Source organism: Setaria italica, chromosome IV (assembly GCF_000263155.2).
Source record: "Setaria italica strain Yugu1 chromosome IV, Setaria_italica_v2.0, whole genome shotgun sequence".
NCBI lineage: Eukaryota > Viridiplantae > Streptophyta > Magnoliopsida > Poales > Poaceae > Setaria > Setaria italica.
In genome coordinates this window covers 33,954,605-33,973,333 of record NC_028453.1, presented here as the reverse complement: position 1 = coordinate 33,973,333, position 18,729 = coordinate 33,954,605, and the positions used below count along the sequence as shown (strand labels likewise).

The following is an 18,729-nucleotide window of genomic DNA, read 5'->3' as shown; positions in this document are numbered from 1 at the left end:
GCCATCTTATATTCTTATGGCCGTTCGGCGTTCACCGGCGATGGCTGGCTGGCAGTAGCAGATCCATGGTGGTGGAAGGGTGCCATTCAACCAATGTGTCGGCAGTACGTGCAAGCGACAGGGACGCTACCAATAGAGCTGGTGCTGCTAGCTTGCCGAGTCCAACATGGGGTGATTGAGGTGGCTAAGCGAAAGCGAGTCCGATGATGAGCCGAGACGACAACGGTGACATTTGAGCATCACGTTCCTTCTTGGAGGCGTTATCGAGGTGCCACTGGTCCTCGTAGCGAGATCTTCCAGGTGAAAACCTTGCCCGTGAGGCAGGCGACGGTAGTGCAGGTGGAGTCGCTTACCTTCATGGAGGCGTCATCTTGGAGATATCTCGTTCTTGAGCCACTCTTCCCGTCTTGGCGTCAAGAAGAGTCCTAGTGGTCAGGCAATGACCGCTAGGCAATGGCTGAGTGCGGTGAAGTTGCGACAGAGGTTATTTTTTTTTGGTGTGATGATGATTAGCTTGAGGTTGTGGTAGAGATCCACTTGGTGCGGTTTCTACACAACATGGATCATCAGGCAGTGACAGGACAATTTTGACATCAATAGTTTCTAAGTAGACTAATAGTGTGTAAGATTGTGGCTGTATAAGGACAAGCAAGTTGAAGCAAGGACATAGAAGAAGGTTGAAACTTTGTCTTTCTAACTTTCTTTCTTCGCCTTGTAGTATTTTACCTTCATCTTTTTTTCCTCAGTTTTGACTGGATACAGACTCCAATCGATGCAGACGCATCACCGCTTCCTCCGTCTTGTTCAGCAATATTTCCAGGGAGCTATCCGTCGTGGATTGCCAAGCCTCCAGGCCACTGATCTTATCCAAGGACTGCTGCATCATCAACTCGAAGCCCTCAAACTTCCTCACAAGGTCCTCAAGCGTGGCCGCCATTTGCGTCTAGATCTTCGTGGGCTTCCGAGGCGGCGCCAGGTCTCGCGACAGGGTTCTGTGAAAAGATTTCTGTGAAATTTGTGGTGAACGAGACTCTCGATACCAATTGTTATGGTCTCAATTAGCTTGACCGCAATGGAAGAGGAGAATTAAGAGATTTAGGGGAAGAACGGGTGAAGAACGGGTTGAACCAGAGGTAGAAGAAGAACGACACAAGGGATGAGCGATAATTGCGTTCTGTTATTCCCCCTCCATCCCCGACTGAACGAGTCACGTTTATACGCGCATACAACGGCCTTCGGCCCACATGCTCTTAGCACATTTCCCGGCCCACATACACGCCGGCCTAACGATCAACCCAGCAAACGGCCCACGACCAGCCCGGCAAACGGCTCCCGGCGCTTTCACACACCTTGAGCCATCAGAGACATCACAGAACGCCTCTCCCTCCTCCCTGGCCGCGTCCATGGCGTGCTTCGATCTCTTCTTGCAGGCGCTGCGTCCTTGCGTCGCGAGACTCTGGGTCTCCTCGCATATATGTGGATGGACATGGACAACACCGAGACGAAGCCGCTATCGGGGTCCTTCTGTTACCCATCGTGCAGGAGAGATCGAGTCGAGTTACTACACGTGCAACGTGTCCGACTCCAACCAAACGCGGGACGGCGGCGGCGTTCTCCCCGATTCCCACAGCCATGCAGCCGCAGCCACGATCGGGCCGTAACCGATGCCCGTCAGATCTTGTGAAACCGCCGTCGCGGAATGCTCGGTGGTGGGAGTGAGACGGAGTCCTCCTCTCCGATCGCACCCACCCACTCGCCCCACCTCTCCCTCGTCCTCCTCCTTTATAGCACAAGCCGGGGACTGACGGCCACTCCTCTTTGGACTCGGTGGCGCGCGCGAGCAACTGATCCATCTCCCTCGCTCGATCAGTCTTCTCGTCGTGCGGGCATGGACGCCAGCGGATCCACGCGTGCCGCCACCGCCGGCGCCTTCCTCCTCCTCGTCTTGCTCTGCGCGCTGCTGCCGATCGCGGCTACTAGCAGCGGCTCCGAGAAGGCGTCGTCGTACGTGGTGTACCTCGGCGGCCACCCGCGGCGCGACGGCGTGTCGCCGGAGGAGGCGTCCCGGAGGGCCGCCGCCTCGCACCACGACCTCCTCGCCGCCGTCCTAGGGGAGTAAGTGCCGTTCCATTGATCCATCCATACGTTTCTTGAGGTCGTCGGGGCCGGAGAACTGAAACTCACTGTCGATGCGTACGTGGACGCAATGCGCGATGCAGCATGGACAAGGCGCGCGAGGCCATCTTCTACTCGTACACCAAGCACATCAACGGCTTCGCCGCCACCCTCGAGCCCGGCGACGCCGCCGTGATCGCGAGTGAGTGGACCACCAACTGATCGTCCACGGCGACCTTCGTCTCAAATGTTTGGTTCTTGATTCGCGTGAACGTGTCTCGCATTTCAGAGTACCCCGGCGTGGTGTCGGTGTTCCCCAACAGGGGCCGGAAGCTGCAGACGACGAGGTCGTGGCAGTTCATGGGGCTCGAGAGGGGCGGCGACGTCCCGCCGTGGTCGGCATGGGAGACGGCCAGGTACGGTGAGGACACCATCATCGGGAACCTCGACTCAGGTATGCACTGTTCATCGCTTAACAGGTTTTCAAATTAGACGGATTGCGATTGATCATTTGATCTTGTTTCCTGATCTTGATCGATGTGATGTGATGAAGGCGTGTGGCCGGAGTCTAAGAGCTTCGACGAGGGCGAAATGGGGCCGATCCCGGACGACTGGAAAGGCATCTGCCAGAACGAGCACGACACCAACTTCCATTGCAACAGGTCGGTTAATAACCTCACTAACGAAGAACGCCAGGTGGTTTTGGTCGTGTTGGCTGTTGATACAAACTAGTGTTCACCAGCAAGCTCATCGGCGCGCGCTACTTCAACAAGGGCTACGCGGCGGCCGCCGGCGGCGTTCCCCTCGACGACGGGCTCAAGACGCCGCGCGACGAGAACGGGCACGGCACACACACGCTGTCCACGGCGGGTGGCGCGGCGGTGCGCGGCGCGGCCGCGTTCGGGTACGGCGCCGGCACGGCGCGCGGCGGCTCCCCGCGCGCGCGCGTGGCGGCCTACCGCGTCTGCTTCCGCCCGATCAACGGCAGCGAGTGCTTCGACGCCGACGTCCTGGCGGGCTTCGAGGCCGCCATCGCCGACGGCGTGCACGTCATCTCGGCCTCCGTCGGCGGCGACGCCACTGACTACCTCGACGACGCCGTCGCCATCGGCTCCCTCCACGCCGTCAAGGCCGGCGTCACCGTCGTCTGCTCCGCCAGCAACTCCGGCCCGGACCCCGGCACCGTCACCAACGTCGCGCCCTGGATCCTCACCGTCGCCGCCAGCTCCATCGACAGGGAGTTCCCGGCCTTCGCCGTCTTCAACAAAACACGGATCCAGGTGCTGCACGGCACCATGCGCTCCTGAAAAAGAAAAACTCGCAACTGTACGTTCGTGTCAAGTTCTTGATTTCTTCCATGGATCTCTTGTTCCAGGGCCGGAGTCTCTCTGAGAGGTGGCTTCACGGGAAAGGCTTCTACCTCATCATCAGCGGCGCAGAAGCCACAGCTCCTGGCAGCACGCAGAAAGACGCGTAAGAACAATCTTGCTGCCATTTGGAACGCAAGAATTTTACATGTTGCGATTTGTGTTAAACCTTAAACCCATGCATTCGTGCGTGCGCAGCCAGGCGTGCTTGCTGGGGTCGCTGGACCCGGAGAAGGCGAGGGGGAAGATCGTGGTGTGCGTGAGGGGGACCATCACGAGGGTGGAGAAGGGCGAGGCCGTCCGCCGCGCCGGCGGCGCCGCCATGATCCTCGTCAACGACGAGGTCTCCGGGAACGACCTCCACGCCGACCCGCACGTGCTCCCGGCCGTGCACATCTCGTACGCCGACGGGCTCACGCTTTCGGACTACATCAAGAACACCAAGTAAACCACTAGCTAGTCGGTCCTTCAAACTTGATGGATTTTTTTCTTTTCTGCAAAAAAATTGTTGTCGACCGGTGTGTTTGTGCAAGGATTCCGTGTGGCTTCGTCATCAAGGGGAAGACCATCCTCGAAACCAGGCCGGCGCCGGTCATGGCTGATTTCTCGTCTCAGGGGCCGAACACGGTCAACCCCGAGATCCTGAAGGTGATTTTGGATGCCGCATACAGCGTACTCATTCTTATTCATGATTGCACCATGAGCTTGATGTAACACTGGAATGACACGTTCGCAGCCGGACATCACGGCTCCGGGGGTGAGCGTGATCGCCGCATGGACCGGCGCGGCGGCGCCTACGGACCGGCCGTTCGACCGGCGCCGCGTGGCGTTCAACGTCCTGTCCGGCACGTCCATGTCGTGCCCGCACGTGTCAGGCATCGCCGGCCTGATCAAGACTCTGCACCCGGAGTGGAGCCCTGCCGCTATCAAGTCGGCGATCATGACGAGCGGTAAAGCAAAGCTCACGACGAACACCCGGGCGTCTCTAATGCTCTAGCCAACTAACTAGTCGAGCTGTTTGTTGTTCTCGCTGCAGCGACGGATCTTGACGCCGAACGGAAGCCGATCCTGAACTCGTCCCACGTGGCGGCGACGCCGTTCAGCTACGGCGCCGGGCACGTCTTCCCGAGCCGCGCGCTGGACCCGGGGCTCGTCTACGACATGACCATCGTCGACTACCTCGACTTCCTGTGCGCGCTCGGGTACAACGCGACGGCCATGGAGGTCTTCAACAAGGGTTCCTTCGTGTGCCCCAACGCCGCCATGAGCCTGCAGGACCTCAACTACCCGTCCATCACCGCGCACGGCCTCCACGCTGGCACCACCACGATGGTGCGGCGCAGGGTCAAGAACGTCGGGCTCCCGGGGACGTACACGGCCGCCGTCGTCAAGGAGCCGGAGGGGGTGCAGGTGTCGGTGACGCCGGCGATGCTGGTGTTCAGGGAAGCCGGCGAGGAGAAGGAGTTCGACGTGAGCTTCACGGTCAGGGACCCTGTCACGGTCACGGGCTACACGTTCGGCGCCATGGTCTGGTCTGATGGGAGCCATCAGGTGAGGAGTCCACTGGTAGTGAAGATCATGGGGGATGAATGACCTATAGACATCTTGTCTACTGATAGATTGAACTAGGAATCTAGCTAGTGGAGAGAAAGTAAAAGGTAGGTAGTGGCTTTGATCGTTAGGAGAGGATAAATGTAGCATGGATTTGAATTTAACCGTTGGTTAAATAACACAGCAAACAAATTGAAAATTCGGTTCAGTGTTTTGGATCCATCTTGTGTCAGTGGTTACGAATTCAGGTTCTTGGAATTTGTTTCGTGCGTTTTTCTCGCCTCGAATGGGCTACGGTAGGCGCTAGTTCATTCATCAATCTAGGAGTGGAGACCTTCATGACATTTTTCTAAATTTATGTCTTCGGTTATAAATACTAGCTTGAACATCTGGTTTGAAAAAATAAAAATCATGTGTGTATAAATTTATCTTGAAATACACTCATGAATCATTTTTTTCCCGAAGTCAGTAGCAGAAGCTCCAACCTATTTTTTATATTTTTTTTATTCTGGTAGGGGAAAATAATAACACATTGATGGTGTCACGTCTAATTTAGCCATTAATTGCTCATATTTGTATTTTGACTATATTTTATTCCTTTTGGAATGGGACAAAATAGCGCGAGCATTGTTTCTATACTCTTCTCCTTTTTGTACTTGTTGTTTTATTTTCTCAAAAAGAAATTATACACAACATTATTTTAAGATCATTGAAAATGTTGGATAAAAGGCTTCTCATCCAGTAGTTAAAATATTTCGGTCGTTGCAAATTCCTTAACACCTTACTTACTCCAAACCTAAGCCACCAACCAGACAACCATGAAACCAACCACCACCACAAAAACCATCCATTTTGGACTGGCACTAGGATCGTGCCCGTGTGTTGCTACGGGTAAAACAAAAATTGGATTACACTATGTCATACAAAATTGAGGAATATACAACTCATATTTCAACTTAAAAGTTCCAAATTATACAACTCATACATATAGGACTTTTTTACATTGCCCAGAAAGAGAAGGAAAAAAGAATGACGTCATTATATCACAACTTCACTTGCTTTACATTCAAATTCAAAGAAATAGAACTATAAGTGTTCACTTCGTAAACTCAAACCTGCAACATCACTTTGGAGCACAGCCTAGCTTCTATTGTTCCTATATATTGAGCCCACTTGTTCTCTTAGCCCATCTATGTTTAGAGAAATGCGTAATCCATATATATTTCTTCAGACAGCTACATAAAGAAAATTGCATTCAAAGGATAAACCGAGTGGACCAGGTGGCTTATAGCATATAATTATCAGCAGATCAAAAGGCTGCGCAGAAAGAAAATTTAACGAGTATACTGGTGCTTCACTATGAATACGTGAAATACATTAGGAATTCATTGAAACAATGAAATACACTGAAAATAAAATAGAAAAGCCCATGACATAATTTTGGCACTCAACATTATTAGACATTACTTTATCAGTGCAAATTCATAAATAAGTCAAATATGTATATATGACATTAATCATAGTTGCAGTGAAAAAAATGCAAATTAACATGAGAATCATTATCTAAGACATATCACCGTTGGGCAAAAGTGAATTAAAAAAACATACAACATTAATAACACATTTTTATAAATCGACTTTGGTAAGAATGTAAGCATGAGTTAATCATAATTCAACATTATTCTGGATATTTCTTGAGATTTTACTGGGGAGTCCAAAACCGTTCATTCAAGCCCATAAACAAAAGCGGCCCGAAACAGCCCATAAGCTCAACAGCCGACCCATTTCTCCGCGTCGATCTGCGCCGTCCATCTGATCGGATGGTTGTCGTCCGCTCCGCCGAATCAAAACCCCCGAAGCCGGCCGCACCCCTAAGCCTAGGTCATTTTCCCCTCTGGGTTTCTCGCGTGAGGGAGGGGGAGAGCCGGTGGCGGGCGATGGCACACGAACGCCGAGGGTTGCCGCGCCACTGCGAGCCCTCTCTCGGGACTTGAGTGCGGCTTTGGCCATGTGCAGCTCCGTCAAGGGGCTCCTCGGTGGCGCGCGCGTGAGTGGCGGCAGCGCATGGCGCACCGGCAATGCGCGCGGCTTGGCCGCGGCAGCTTTCGACAGAGTTGACGGCAAGATCCGCACAACGGCCGGTGACATTTCATTAGAAATACATGTAAGTGTCGCATCTTTCATCGATTTGGGATCTCGGGTTCGGAAGATTTGGGGATTTCACTATTCTAGGGTTTCGGTTTGGGGATTTCTTGGGATTTCCTTGAGGTTTCTTCAATTCTATTTCCCTCCATCTACATGCTGGCCGAAAGTTTATGCGCGTGATTCAATGACTTGAGATGGATTTTGCGTTGAGGTAGATTAACCCTAACAATGGCATAGGGTATCACTAAACATGAGTGATTGCATCAATTTAGACCTAACGATTCAAGAAACATCAACTTTGACATGAGATTGCATCTATCCGCGTCTAATTGACCATGTAAGCACCATGACAGAGAACAATTAGAGGTAAAACATGATTAATTTGCACTAATTTGACCCTAATATCGGTCAATTGCCATTAACAGAGGGTAATTAACACTAAATTATGATTAATTAGCACTGACAGAGATATAATCTAGGGTTCTAGGCATGATCTAGGGTGATTAGGCTTACTTGGTTTGCAGCTCGGAGGAGATGCTGGCGGCGGGTTTGCGTCGCCGGTGTGGGGTTGGAGGGGATGGCATCCCTGGCCTGGGTTTGGAGACGATGAACGCGCCGGGGTGGGGTTGGAGGTGACGACGACCTAGGTCTGGGGTTGGATCGGAGGCGACGGCAGCGCCGGGGATGGATCGGAGTCGACAGCTGCCACGGTTTGGGGCAGAAGACGGCGGCAGCGTCGGGATGGGGTTGGAGATGGCGACATTCGTTGTAGTATACGGGCGGCATGGGTTCGATGAGATGGAGGGCAGCTCGGGTTGGAGGTGATGGCGGGACCGATGGCGGAGGTGAGGCGGTGGCTGGTGAGGAAAGGTGGCGGGATCATTGGGGAGATGTCTCGAGGTTTTGTTAGGCAAACAGGGAGGGCGTCATGCCCTGGGCTCTATCGGAGGGGCACGGATGGCGGTGGGATCAGATAAGGAGCTGAGGGACGGTTAGGGTTGATCCCAAGGATCAACGCCAAACTGCGATGCGTAGGGTGGGGTGATGGATGAGCGGACGGCTCCGCGTCGGCCCTCGGCGAACGGAAACCGACCGGAGAACCTGACGCACGACGTTTTGCCTCGGTTTTGCTTTTTTAGGAGTAGATGGTTGATACCATCATTCAGATTTGGAATATTTCGAATAGCATATCCGAAGTTGTGTTGCCATTGTTGTGGCAATAGTAGGCTAGTAGCAGTAATCAGAATATGGTCTTGTTTAATTATTTATTTCTCGTCCATGCGTAGAGTGAAATCTACCGTATTATTAGAAAGTGAAACTTTTATTAATTGATCAAAAATGGTAAAACATTCAGCACCGCAATATATCAATTCCACATCAGCCTAATTGCCTAAACCCATTCCATTGTCGGCAGCGCAGTAATACCGTCTCTGGTGGTCTATGGCTGAGCTCCCAGGTCCAAAGAGTAAATTATTCGCAAAAAAGGGTCCAAAGAGTAAATTCCGAAGACCAGTAGGCGACCAACAGAGGCCTCTGTGCTCTGCTCTGCTCTATTCATGGCAGACAATCGCCTGGGAAAACGCGGAGGAGAAATTCTGGAGATCTAAACCCCGGCACGCACCCAGGGGAGCCGGGAACTACAAGGTCACCATCAATTCCACTTCTTGCCGCTTCAGGAATTGGGGGAACTCTTCTTCAGCTGCATCTTGATTTCTTGGTCAGAGTCCTGTTCATTCTGCTCGAAGCGAGGTTCGTGGTTGCTTACTTGTTTCTAGATTCGTTTCTGCAGTTTCGAGTGACATTTGTGGAGTTGGAGGCCAGAGCTTGGCGGCGGCGACGGCGAAGATGAGCAGCAGAGACGGGGCTAACAGCGGGAGGGCTGCCTCAGGTGATGCAGAGCGCCATTGACTTTCACACCTGTCATTGGAATTGCACTGTCCTTCCTTGTTGCTCCTGAAAGCAATGTCTTGGTCTCTTTGATGAAGCAGAGTTGAACTGAGGAATATTCTCTTATTCAGTTATGCTTACCTTACCTGCGTGTGTGTGTGTGTGTGTTTACTGAACATCAACTGTTAACCAGGCACAAATACATACTATTTCTTAGCACTTGCTACTTATTCATGTTCAAACAATTCTGTTCAGATCCATAGTGGCGCCTTCCATTATGTTACGTCATAGGCTCATGTTTACTTTCCCCAATCCAGATAAAATGAGGAAGCTCAGAGAGTTGCTGCACACGAGTGACAACCGCATATGTGCTGACTGCAGTGCACCTGATCCCAAATGGGCGTAAGTACTCTTGACTTCAAATTTCAGTACATCCTGTCATGTGAATGCTCCATATGAAGTAGTACCAGCCTACCAGGAGTCCAGTACATATATATGAATATTTTTCCATTTTCTAAAAAATATATCTGAAAAATAGATTTTGTGTTTATTGTCTTTTTTTTTTGTAATTCTGCATTGCCCCAGTGTTATGTATAGTCATTGGTCAATCTTCTACCAACATCTTTGATTCATCGACTACCTGACTCCTTGCATGATAAATTTCTTTGTACGTGCAGGTCGGCAAATATTGGAGTATTCATATGCCTAAAATGCTCTGGTGTTCACAGAAGCCTTGGGACACATGTTTCGAAGGTCATCCATTGCAACTGGAATACTGTTAATTGTTACAGTCATAGTATGTTAGTGAGGTTTTCATATAGCAGTAAGTTTTACAACAGGCTTTATAATAGAAGCAGAACATTTTAAACAGCAAGATGATTTCTATGCATTTAAAATCACAACAGGAAATGCACAACAACTTTTTCATAACCGTGATGCATTGTAGCAGCATGAAGGAATGTGCTGACTGAAATAAACATCTACTTGTCACAGGTTCTGTCAGTCACTCTAGATCAATGGACTGATGATGAAATTAACTCAATGATAGAAGTCGGTGGAAACTCTTATGCCAATGCTATATATGAAGCATTTCTTCCAGAGGGCTATCACAAACCGCATCCAGATTCTAGCCAGGAAGAGAGAGCTGATTTTATCAGGTAAATGGCATATGATAAGCAAATATTTTGGGAAGTCTTATAAGATATGATTCTAGCAATGAATTACAAAGTTTAGTTTTTGACAGCATTACCTAGATATTCATTTTGAAATATGAGAAGCAATGTTCTTTGTCTCAACCACTATACCTGTCAACATTACCTAGTCATTCAGTTTGAATACATAGTAGCTAATGTACACTTAACTTCATTTTAAAGATCTTGCTATTCAACGAAAGTATAAATTAGAGTGCTTACTATGCCATTAAAGCATTACATGTTATGGTAACTGCTGAACACTGTTAGTTTTTGCAACTCTCAGGTCAAAGTATGAATCGCAAGAATTTATGAAGCCAAGTCTAAGGATAGTTTCTAATAAGAGCTCTTTAGAGGCTATCGATTCTCGAAAACATATGGACAGCAATGCTTCACATTCTGCAAGTTTCAACAGTGAGGTAAGTCTGACTTGTTCTGGAATTACAAATTTAACTGTACAAGATTGCCATTTTTACCTTTAATCACATGCTTTTCTTTTTAGCATCCTTTGGTTTATATATTTTTCAGGCTGGTATGGTTGAGTTTATAGGAATACTAAAAGTTAAAGTAATAAGAGGGACCAAATTAGCTGTAAGGGACCTGATAAGTAGTGACCCCTATGTCGTACTCACCCTTGGACAACAGGTATTACGTTTCACAAAACTCCATAATCCTACAAGTCGATGGGTTCCTGATTGTTGACTCGTGTCTCATTCAGATGATGTTAATTGGCAATATCATTATTCTCTGCAGAAAGCAAAGACTTCCGTGATTAAACGTAATCTGAATCCCGTTTGGAATGAAGAGCTTAAGCTGTCAGTTCCCCAGAAATATGGACCTCTAAAGCTTGTAAGTCCACCTCCAACCTCCTTATCACCGACCTCTTAACCATAAACTTCAGGTTCAGAAGTACATTGACGGCATGTAAAAATCCCACTTTTCTCTTTCACAATCAGGAAGTGTTCGACCATGACTTGCTATCAAGGGACGACAAAATGGGTGAGGCCGAGATTGACCTGCAGCCAATGATCAGTGCGGCGACGGCTTTCGGCGACCCTGACCTTCTCGCGGACATGCAGATTGGCAAATGGCTCAAATCCCCGGACAACGCGCTGGCCAGGGACAGTGCTGTAAACGTCGTCGGTGGCAAGGTGAAGCAGGAGGTCTCGTTGAAGCTGCAGAACGTGGAGTCCGGGGAAGTGGACCTGGAGCTGGAGTGGATACCTCTAACTCAGTAAAGTTCACTTGTCAGGTCAGGGTAGCTCGCACCGGTGGCAAAATGATGACTTATGTATGTGTTTACATAACACATTCTGCATGTGAGTATGTGACAAGATGGCGAAGTGCTTTTAGGGGCTCCTAACTAAGGTGAACGTTTACTAAATAATTTCTAGCGAACACCCCCTCAACATTTCTTAAATTTGACATTGTTAACATATCTTCCGACATTGCTGAGCTAGGTTTGAGAATTATTTCTACGTTTTCAACTTTTTGGGAGGGACGATGAGCTCGCATTGCTCACAGCATTTTTGGCGCTTCGTGGTGTTGTCAGCCACTGTTGTTCAACCGTTAGGGCAGTGATATTTGAATCCGGTTTTATCTCTGCAATGCACTGACATTTCGAGGATTCTCTCTACTGACATTCCGAGGATTCTCTGTCCACTAGAGCTATAAAACTCAGCCTCCTTTTTGCCATGCAACCGGTTTTTCTTTTTCTGTCAATAGAACAATTCAGTTTCCTGCATTAAGTTCTGTAAACAAGAGACTGACATAAGAGTTTTCTTTTTCTTTTACCTACTAGTACCTGTAAACTGTAATAAGGAACAGATAGCAACTGTACCATTGATATCGGTGCTCAGACATGCGAACCATCCTACTAGGAATATGATGAGACATTCTATTAACAATAACATGACCACCATGATCAACAAGCAACCAATGGACATCAACTACTTTTATCTGTCATTCATTTCCAGCCTCTTTAGGGCTGATCTGGTCCTAACACTTGACGAATTACCACCCTTTGCAATCCTCATTCATCGTCGTCCTCATTTTCATCAATCCCTACCCAGCGAGTGAATGCAAACAGAAATTCCTTGAAGGTCACCATGCCATTCTTGTCCCAATCCATTTCCTCTGAAGACATGTAAAAAGGGAAACATCAGGACTGGGAAACTAAAATGAGTTTCACAACAGCAACAGGAATTATGAAACTGTAAGTTTTATATTTTACATAAAATAAGTGACAAATTTAATATGAAGCTGTAACCTGCTGGTAACAGGTATTTTTTCGAGGCTTGTAAGAGCATTAAGCATCTCGTGGCACATATTCTGTATGCATCATTTTCGGAGTACAGTTTCAAATGACTGCAGGCATTGAACAAACATTAGGAAGCTTTTCATTTTCATGAGTAGGTGCCTTTCTTTGGAAAGAAGCATTTTGTTTAAAGAGTTTTTCCCCCTAGGTCTACCCCCTTTCCCTCTCAGCAAAAACTAGTAGGTAGCAGACACTGGTCCAAACTCCAAACCAGAAGAAAATGTGGTTGTTCACTTCACAAAAGGCAATTCAACAATGACTAGTAGGTCACAGTATCGAGCTACCAAGAAATGGAAAACTCACCAAATCTTTTCATGGCTATACGTCCAGATGAGCGCTCTCCTGTTGTGGTCTCAGTTATTGCTTGGATCATCTCATCCTTGCTCACGTACCCATCTTTGTTCTTATCCAGGAAGACAAATGCATCAACCAAGGTCTCAAAAGTTGCCTCAAGATTTCCTAGTCCCATCTTTATCTTCTGGGAAGTAGGTCAAGGGAACAGGAAAGCACCTCGCAGAAACAGCATAGGAGATCTAAAATAGAACCTGAATTCATGAATTTCTACAAGGTAATCCAATAAGACTAACATTGTGATGAAAATTTTATGAAAAACAGTTTCTCCATTGACACAGTGCAGTTGCATCTTAAAGTGTGCCAGTAAGAGCCACATTTAATTCTATAAACGAACCACCAACTTAGCTGATGAACTTAAAAAAATTTATCAAACTAAAATCACATTAGCATGCCTCTGTAGCAACACTACACGATGATGTGACAATAAAAGATAATGAAACAATCAGGTTGCTACCATATGAAGTATATGAATTATGAAGGATACTGCTTCTGAGACAGCTGGTTCATTGAGAAGATAAACAAGGCACAGAAAGACAATGAACTCATTGAACTTCATGCCCATATCTTCATTTATATCACAAGCTTCAAAGAGGTCAGATATCTCCTCCTCTGTGAATGAGATTTCCAGCTTTTGAAAACAATGCTTCAGTTCTTCTTTATCTATTTCACCATTGGAATCTTCATCTGCAAAAGAAAAGGCAAACCACTTCTTGACACATGAGTGAGAATATGAAAAACAGATAAAGCCTAAAATAATTGTATCCATTAGCGTCAATCAATGAATACTCGTCAAAGCACGTCATTTTCTTCCACATAGCTCGTTTCGATTACTGTCCTGTCATACATGATTTATTTTGAAGTACAAGGTAGAGATGAGATGTCTCTAGGTCTCTAGTCTCTACCTTACAAGTTACAACCATTGTATTATATATTTAAATGCTTAGGAGTTATAACTACGATGATTTAAATGAAGAAATAGAAATAGAAGAATTCTATGTGAAACAGCATTTAATGGGTTACTCAAAACTGTCAGGTCTGGTTCTGGTCAGCTCCAGCTCTGGAATTCTATTGATGAGATATGCTCCATCACCATATCACAGGATTGCCCCATCCAAATTTCACCAACGTGCATGAAGGGATGTCTAGAGAGTGACTGGAGGTTCAGAGCATAGGTAAAGGTGTAAGGACTCACCAAATTGCTCGAAGATAGTCTTGCATTTTCTAAAACTCTCATCGATTCTGGGAAACTTCATGACAATACCATCGAACGATTTCAGTGAAGTTCCATGTGACGCTCTCTGCTGCATGGCATCCACCATCTTTGCCTCCAGCTTTGAACCATGGAAACTCCGCTTTTGGGTGTCCTGGCGTCCAAGTACAGCCCCCATGCTAGTAGTTCAGATAATGACCCCAAAAGAATTTTCAGTGAAAGAAGTCCCCAATCGGCTGCGCACGGAGCAGCTGAAATCTGAAAATGAATAGCAATCGAGTTAATAAGCATAATCGCTCAGGCATGGCTGCTGTTCCAGTTCCAGGTAGCACAACATTAAGCAACTAGTGGAAGCAATCAAAACACTGAGCAATAACAACAGGCTGTCTGAAACTCTGAACTCCAAACAAACTGGCCAAGTCACAAGAACAGGATTTCAGTTCACCACCGCGAAATCACACACCGTATGCAAGCATGAGATCAGATATTAACAGCAGAAACAGTAGCATATACTACATCCACAAGAAACAACAGAGTACCTTTAAAAAGGATGTCAGGATTTAAATATCCTTGTTCCGTGTGCCCGATTCCACCCTGAGAAAAAGGGGAATTCCAGCCAGTTCTTTATTTATCAGAGCACCAACTATTTATTCCATCGGAAGTTCAGAGCAAATCAAGAAACGAGAAGTAGCGTCCGCTCAAGAAGATCGATACGAGCTAGCGCGGAATCAGTCGGCGGTGAGAAGGGGAACAGATTGCAAGACGAGGAGCACTTGCCTGGACGAGCGGGATCAGCGATGTGGTTCCTGCGCGGAATCCAGCGGGCGTTCGGAATCGAGGGGAAAGGTGGGAGCTTTGGTCCTATGGAGGAGGGAAGGATTATTCGAGCCGGCCGGCCTGAGCGGCTGATGAGCTAAGCAGCAAGAGAAACGGAGAAAGAGAGGGGAAGCTTTTGTGCTCTGGTCTCGTGCGGGGAGCAGCGCGCTGGCCTGTTCCACTGACCATTCCACACGGGGCGGTGGGCCCACCGGTGCCTGCTCGTCGCCGACAGGTGGGGGCCACCGGTGCCTCCGCCTCACTGACATGTTGGGCCCGCCTGTGCCTTGGCGGTCCTCAACTACGCTGGCGGCACACCGGCGGACTTCGGACGGAATTGCGGCGCCGACGATGGCGGAGGCGGCTTGGGAAGGAGAAAGAGTAACGGGTAGGATTAGGTTTAGTTGTTTGTTCATCGATGCTTTTCCTGGTGTTCAGTCTCACCTACATAGTATGCCACTCGGGCTGAATGTTACACGGATCTTCTTTCCCTCGTGATGGCATGTAGGCTTATCTACCCTATTACAAGGCCCACTGATCTATTGGGTCATCACATGCCCCCTCCTTAAGAAATAGCTTGTCCTTAAACTGTGAGAGATCAATGCTAGTAACGGAAATGACTCAAGCTGTGAAATATGGATACCTTTGTTGCAAGCAATGGAGACTCTCCCAGGTACTCCATGATGTTTCCAAGATACTCGAGCATAAGGTAATATTGTGTTTCCCACATTACGCATGCAAGTCTCCACTATCTTATCTGGAATTGGATTGATGGCATTAGATAAGCACTCCATGATGTTTCCAGGATACTCGAGCATAAAGTAATGTTGTGTTGCCCACTTTACGCATGCAAGTCTCCACGGAATTGGATTGATGGCATTAGATAAGCACCGAAGATCAGCATTAGAGCTGTCCTAGATGGATGGAGGTAATGCCTTTTTCAACTGGGAAACATGCACCACTAGATGAATATGGCTTGATGTTGGTAACTGCAATTTGTATGCCACCAGACCCACTTTCTATAAGATGAGGTAAGGTCCAAAGAATTTGTAGCTTAGTTTCTGGTCGGATCGTCTTGCCACGGAGACTTGCGCATATGGTTGCAATTTCAAATATACCCAATCCCCATATTCAAATGATCTTTCTTGACGGTGTTTGCCTGCTTGTGTTTTCATTCTTGTCTGAGCTCGCAATAGATTTTGCTGAATCAAATTTGTCAGCTCTGTCTTGCAACCACTGCTCTAGATCAGGTACATTGTAAGCACTATCATTCCCAATGCCAAAATGTCTATGTGGATGGCCGTATAGTACTTCAAAAGGTGTCTTACCATGAGCTGAATCATAGTTTGTGTTATACCAGAACTCTGCTAGGCTCAGCCAAGAAGCCCATTTGGAAGGATAAGCATGTGTCATGCATCTTAGATATGTTTCCAAGCATTGGTTCAAGCGTTTTGTTTGGCCGTCAGTTTGTGGGTGGTAACTACAGCTCATGTTCAGAGTTGTTTCAATCAATTGGAAAAGTGCTTGCCACAGTGTACTGGTGAATATTCTGTCCCTATCAGCTATGATAACAGTTGGCAGTCCATGAAGTTTGTATACCTCATTGAAGAAAGCTTGAGCTACTATTTGGGCAGAATAAGGATGGGCTAAAGGCAAGAAATGAGCATACTTACTGAATTTATTAATGACCACCAGAATTGAGTCATAGTTCTTGGATTTCGGCAGGCCTTCTATAAATTCCATGCTTATGGTGTGCCATGCTTGTGTAGGAACTGGTAAGGGTTAAAGTAGGCCAGGTAACTTAGAATGCTTATTTTTGGCTTGTTGACAAACCTGACAGTTAGACACATAGGTTCTGACATCTTGTTTCATTCCATGCCATGAAAATAATGCCTTGACCTTGTGATATGTTGCAGTAATTCCACTGTGCCTTCCTAGGCCGCTGCAATGCAAAGCTTGCAGGACTGCAGTATGTGCCTTCACATGATTGCCTAGCTAGATTTTTCCCTTATGCCTGATTACTCCATCAGTTAGAGAAAACCCTTTATCATTGTTGTCGGTGTTTAGACCCGGCAACCTACCGAGGGGGTGCCCGAGGTAGTGTTTGGTTTGTGGGGCTTGCCGAGATCAGGAACTCGAAGGTGAACACAGACACACGATTTAGACAGGGTCAAGCCGCTAGATTGCGTAATACCCTACATCCTGTGTGTTGGTTGGATTGAATTGCTTTGGAGAGGGTTCCTGCCTCTCCTTATATTGTCGGGGGCAGGGTTACAAGTCGGTTGATTTACAACAATACTAGTCGGATTCAACTAGGCGAGTCCTACTCTAGTTGCTACAAATTGTTTTTCTAATCATCGACTAGTTCCTGTCCTGCCACGTAGACTACGCTATCATGAGCCATAGCCTCCAGCTCAAATACGTCTCGGTGTCTAGCCCTGTATTTAGGACTGTCCAAACCTTCTGATAGGCCCATAGATGTATGTATGATAATTGTGTCCTGTGAGGCTCAACTTTATTACTCTTTAGTATGAGGATCTTGCTGATAGCCTTCTATAATCACTTCTAGCCACTTAGGTGTGGATGTTGACAAGGCTAGTGATTCCTTCTCAACAGGTAGTTGTTGTCTTGATATTGCATCAGCAGCTTTGTTTTCCTTGCCCTTTTTATACACAATCCTATATTGTAACCCCAACAGCTTGATGAATGCCTTCTGTTATAGACCTTGCTGCAGTTTTTGTTCTCCTAAGTGAACTAGGCTTCTCTGATCAGTAGCAATTGTGAATTCTTGATGTTGTAGGTATGACTTCCACTTAGTTACAACCATCAATAATGCCAGACACTCCTTTTCGTAAGCTGACATTGCTTGAGCCTTAGGACCTAATGCTTTGTTGAGATAGACTATTGGATGGTCATCCTGCATTAGTACAACACCTATGCCTTTGTCAGATGCATCAGTTTCTAGTACAAATGGTCTCTTGAAATTTGGCAGTGCCAATACTGGAACTTCAACTAGTGCTTGCTTCAAAGAGTTAAAACTGCATTGTAAGGTCGGTGTCCAGACAAAAGGAGTATTCTTCTTTAAGAGATCAGTGAGGGGCCTGCTAATTGCTAGGAATTGGCCAGTTTTGCACTGTCTGAATTTTTGTTGGGTCTGACTGTACTCCTTTTTCTCCAATAAGGTATCCCAAGTATTCTAGGTGTGGTTGAGCAAAAGTACACTTGGATTTCTTAATAAAGAGTTGATTGTCTCTGAGGATACTGAACACTTGATGCAGATGTTGTTGGTGATCTTCTAATGTCTTGTTGTAGATTAGGATGTCATCTACAAAGACTAGAATAAATTTTCTCAACTGCACTGCAAATATTATGTTCATGAGTGCCTGAAAAGTTGCTGGAGCATTGGTCAGACCAAATGGCATCACTTTGAATTGCCAGTGACCACTATGAGTCTTGAAGGCTGTTTTGATCTCATCTGTTGGTAGTATCCTAATTTGATGGTATCTTGACCTGAGATCCAACTTGGTGAGCCATTGTGCCCCACGTAGTTCATCCAATAGCTCATCTACCACTGGTAAGGGGTATTTGTTCTTCATCGTAATTGCATTTAAGTGCCTCTAATCCACACAAAATCTCCATGCACCATCCTTCTTCTTCACAAGTAGAACTGGGGAAGCAAATGGACTTGTGCTTGACTGAATAATTCCATGTTGGAGCATTTCTTTGATTTGCCTTTCTATCTCATCTTTTTGTGCTGGAGAATATCTATAAGGCCTA

General features: G+C 47.1%; 3 protein-coding genes across 5 annotated transcripts; 2 read left to right on the top strand and 1 right to left on the bottom strand.

Annotated features, from left to right (window-relative positions):
- The first annotated feature begins 1,888 nt into the window (after positions 1 to 1,888).
- Positions 1,889 to 5,213, top strand: LOC101756497 (subtilisin-like protease SBT5.3). Its single transcript, XM_022826140.1, is given in 10 exon segments — positions 1,889 to 2,115; positions 2,220 to 2,569; positions 2,669 to 2,777; positions 2,858 to 3,395; positions 3,491 to 3,588; positions 3,681 to 3,926; positions 4,016 to 4,130; positions 4,219 to 4,432; positions 4,519 to 4,814; positions 4,893 to 5,213. Coding segments are annotated over 10 exon segments (2,376 nt in total). The 3' UTR covers positions 5,076 to 5,213.
- A 3,436-nt stretch (positions 5,214 to 8,649) lies between these two features.
- Positions 8,650 to 11,733, top strand: LOC101784852 (ADP-ribosylation factor GTPase-activating protein AGD12). 2 transcript variants are annotated; one of them, XM_004965855.4, is made up of 9 exons: positions 8,650 to 8,822; positions 8,968 to 9,066; positions 9,383 to 9,467; positions 9,743 to 9,818; positions 10,059 to 10,222; positions 10,542 to 10,674; positions 10,784 to 10,900; positions 11,009 to 11,104; positions 11,212 to 11,733. In XM_004965855.4, exons 2-9 carry the CDS (start codon positions 9,024 to 9,026, stop codon positions 11,491 to 11,493), a joined length of 996 nt encoding a protein of 331 aa, XP_004965912.1. In that variant the 5' UTR covers positions 8,650 to 8,822; positions 8,968 to 9,023; the 3' UTR covers positions 11,494 to 11,733. The 2 variants fall into 2 exon arrangements, with proteins under 2 accessions (XP_004965912.1, XP_004965911.1); XM_004965854.4 differs by having other exon boundaries at positions 8,650 to 8,895.
- Positions 11,734 to 11,977: 244 nt separating this feature from the next.
- Positions 11,978 to 15,093, bottom strand: LOC101784179 (probable calcium-binding protein CML21). 2 transcript variants are annotated; one of them, XM_004965852.3, is made up of 5 exons: positions 14,914 to 15,093; positions 14,119 to 14,394; positions 13,411 to 13,610; positions 12,876 to 13,050; positions 11,978 to 12,391 (listed from the first exon to the last, which is right to left on the bottom strand). In XM_004965852.3, the coding sequence occupies exons 2-5, from the start codon at positions 14,312 to 14,314 to the stop codon at positions 12,288 to 12,290; spliced, it is 675 nt and encodes a 224-aa protein (XP_004965909.1). In that variant the 5' UTR covers positions 14,315 to 14,394; positions 14,914 to 15,093; the 3' UTR covers positions 11,978 to 12,287. The 2 variants fall into 2 exon arrangements, with proteins under 2 accessions (XP_004965909.1, XP_014660618.1); XM_014805132.2 differs by lacking the exon at positions 14,914 to 15,093 and adding an exon at positions 14,676 to 14,733.
- Positions 15,094 to 18,729: the final 3,636 nt, after the last annotated feature.